Below are 2,761 nucleotides of genomic sequence, written 5' to 3'. Positions count from 1 at the left end.
TACTCTTAGCAATTATGTTTTTCTTAGTTTACAGCCAGGAAAGTTTAAGATGGTCATGGTTGCTCTTGTTAAGTACACTGGGAGTATGGGGATACACTCTAGTAAGGGAGATTTAAATTTTTCCACTGTAGTCATGCACAGAGGTGAAGTGTACTTAAAAAAATGAGTGGAGCTGGGGTATAGATGAAGCTGATAATAAAGTTCTCCAACTTTGGGGAATGGCAAGAAAAAAAAAAAATAAAATGGGATGTGAGATGATCAATGAGTCTACCCATGAGAAGGCATCTCACATTTCTGTGTACAACACTAGATTAAAACCAACAAAATTTTTTTAAATTGGACTGTATGTGATCAGAAATACAGGATTATTTCATCCATTATAGTCTCTTAAATGAATGAAATTGATAATGCAATTAAATATTTCTGCACTTAAGCCAACCTGCCCATTGTTCCTAGGTACATCTTAAGCAGGACGGCTAGCATGGTTATCCTCCCTAACAGCATTAAGAACTCACCAATGACTCTTATCTGATATGTTACCCCAGTGGGAGAGAGTTAATAAAAAAACGCCACCAACTGATTGTAGAAAGCAGTTGTTGCAGCCCAAAGTAATATCTCTTTGGCTTTTAGCTGTATCCAAGCTCAGTTGTGGATGCAATCATGTCGTGACCTGAAATGGAGCTCTTTAGGATGACCACCTCCCCTTGGGACCAACGACCAAGTTCATAAATCCCTTGGACTGAATTAAGCTGGAACAACACCAGCCAACCAGTTTTGTGATTTATTAATACAAAATACAAGGTGTGGTTAGATACAATAAGTCAATGACAACTACTGAACTGGATAATGTAACTGGATAAACAAGTTCCGTGCCACATGTTTTACTTGGATCTAGTCATAAAAAGAAGGAGAAGGGGAAAGCATCAAGCAAAACAACTGCCGCCAGAAGAAGGAGGGTGGGGGGAGATGTCAAATGTCCATATTTCTAATGGGAGCCCTTCCCTGGAGCGCATGGAAGCCAGGCAGTCGGAGTACCTGAAACCGTCAGCTTGCAGGAACATCTTCAGGCTGGTGGACCATGCAGAGTTAAACAGGGACTTGAAGAAGCACTGCCAGGAGATGGAAGAGGCATGCCAGAGGAAGTGGATTTTCGATTTCCAGAATCACAAGCTGCTGGAAGGCATGGAGAAGGAGAGCTCACCCAACTTCTACTTCAGACCCCTCCAGGCTACTGAAAGCTGTCTGCAAGTCCACTGGCCACCAGAGCTTGGATGTAAAGGGGAATTGCCAAACCATGGTTTTTGTCGGTTCTCAGGGAATCTCAGAAGAGACTCACTGTGTAGATCAAAAGACTGATGACGTGCGGAAACAAACTCTACAACTTGCAGTGAGTTATAAAGCAGGCATGTTTATTTCGGTGCCAGGTGCAAGGGGGATCGCTCCTCCAAACTTGCACACCGAGTAAAATGAAGATACATATTATATACCATAAGACATTTGCATATTCATAGTACATTAGATATTCATTGTTATTCACACTTAGGATTGGTTATAAGTTTCTCGCTTCTAAGGTAAATTAGTACACATCCTCAGCAAGCACTAATGAAGCCTCCATATTAACTATGCATGCTCCCCAAGCAGGGTTTTGCCCTCTTTTGGGGGGGGCATTTGAGTTGAAGGTCGCGATCTCCCATTACCACAGTTAACTTCTGTCCTGCTCTCAGCTACTTTATTGTTGATGTCTGTGGGTTGTAACGTTTTATCAGCTTGGCTCCCTTCATGTCTAGAACTCCCTCTCTTGAAGGCCTCTCTCCACATTCTTACCTACTGATTTAGATAACAATGTCCCTTCTTCTATCATTTGTTCTTCTTCTTGATGCTTCCCAACCTTGAGATGCCAGGCTAAAGAATGTGCCTGCTTTTCTGTTAATTTAGCTGAATTATTTAACCCTTTGGTATCACTGATGTTTCTGAAAATCAGATGGACTTTGCAGGGCAGTGCACTGGGCAGCGGAAAAGACCTGCCACCAATGACTCCTCTCCTCAAATAAAAGAGCCAACACATGCACCGTTAGCTGTTGTTCATCTGTCTGCCACACCACCCTGTGACTTAAACATTAACTGGTACCGTCTCGTTCCTTAAATCCTCATAGTCTTCTAACACAGTGGTAATATAGAGACAGGTAAAGAAGATAAATATAGAGCACAGTATAGAAATGGTAAGTATAGAAGGAAGTATAGAATGAATCACATATCACATGGCAACTATGAACAATTATTAACAGTGTCTTCTTCTAACAATAACGTATCTTAAGTTAACTAATTTTACAAAACCAAAATGTGTCTCAGGCCAAATTTGAGGCTTATGGTTCTGGGGGATAAGAGGAGGGCGGTGATTGTCCACGATGACAATCACAAGGCAAACTTCCATACCGGGTGAATATCCCACTTTTTGGGACAATACCGATCTCATCTAATCCAAAGCTCAGTTCATGCAGTGCCACCCGATACACACCTAATCCAGAGAAAAAAAGTGGCTTGGGCCAAACCTGAGATCTCTGAAGAGCACAGGTGTCCAAAAAAAACCAAGTTAACACTGATAACCTGAGACATAGGAGCTGCGCTGGCTGTACCTCTGAGTTCCTGAGCATTCACAGAAATTCCAGCACAAGGCATTTGGCTACTTGACGTCGGGTGACTGTAAGACCAAATTCCGGCAGTATGGATGGGTACAGCAGCCTCCCCATGTTTCTCCTACAGC

The 2,761-nt window shown here is 42.3% G+C and overlaps 1 protein-coding gene across 1 annotated transcript; it reads left to right on the top strand.

The window, feature by feature from the left end:
* Positions 1–966: 966 nt before the first annotated feature.
* CDKN1B (cyclin-dependent kinase inhibitor 1B (p27, Kip1)) lies at positions 967–2,124 on the top strand (the record flags this gene model as incomplete). The annotated part of the gene is given in 3 exon segments (XM_009705167.1): positions 967–1,218; positions 1,220–1,387; positions 1,982–2,124. Coding segments are annotated over 3 exon segments (563 nt in total), but the record flags the coding sequence as incomplete, so codon positions are not given.
* Positions 2,125–2,761: the final 637 nt, after the last annotated feature.

Source organism: Cariama cristata, unplaced genomic scaffold (genome assembly GCF_000690535.1).
Source record: "Cariama cristata isolate BGI_N322 unplaced genomic scaffold, ASM69053v1 scaffold11518, whole genome shotgun sequence".
Classification (NCBI taxonomy): Eukaryota; Metazoa; Chordata; class Aves; order Cariamiformes; family Cariamidae; genus Cariama; species Cariama cristata.
Note: the sequence above shows the minus strand (reverse complement) of the source record. Positions and strands in the feature narration are given on the sequence as shown.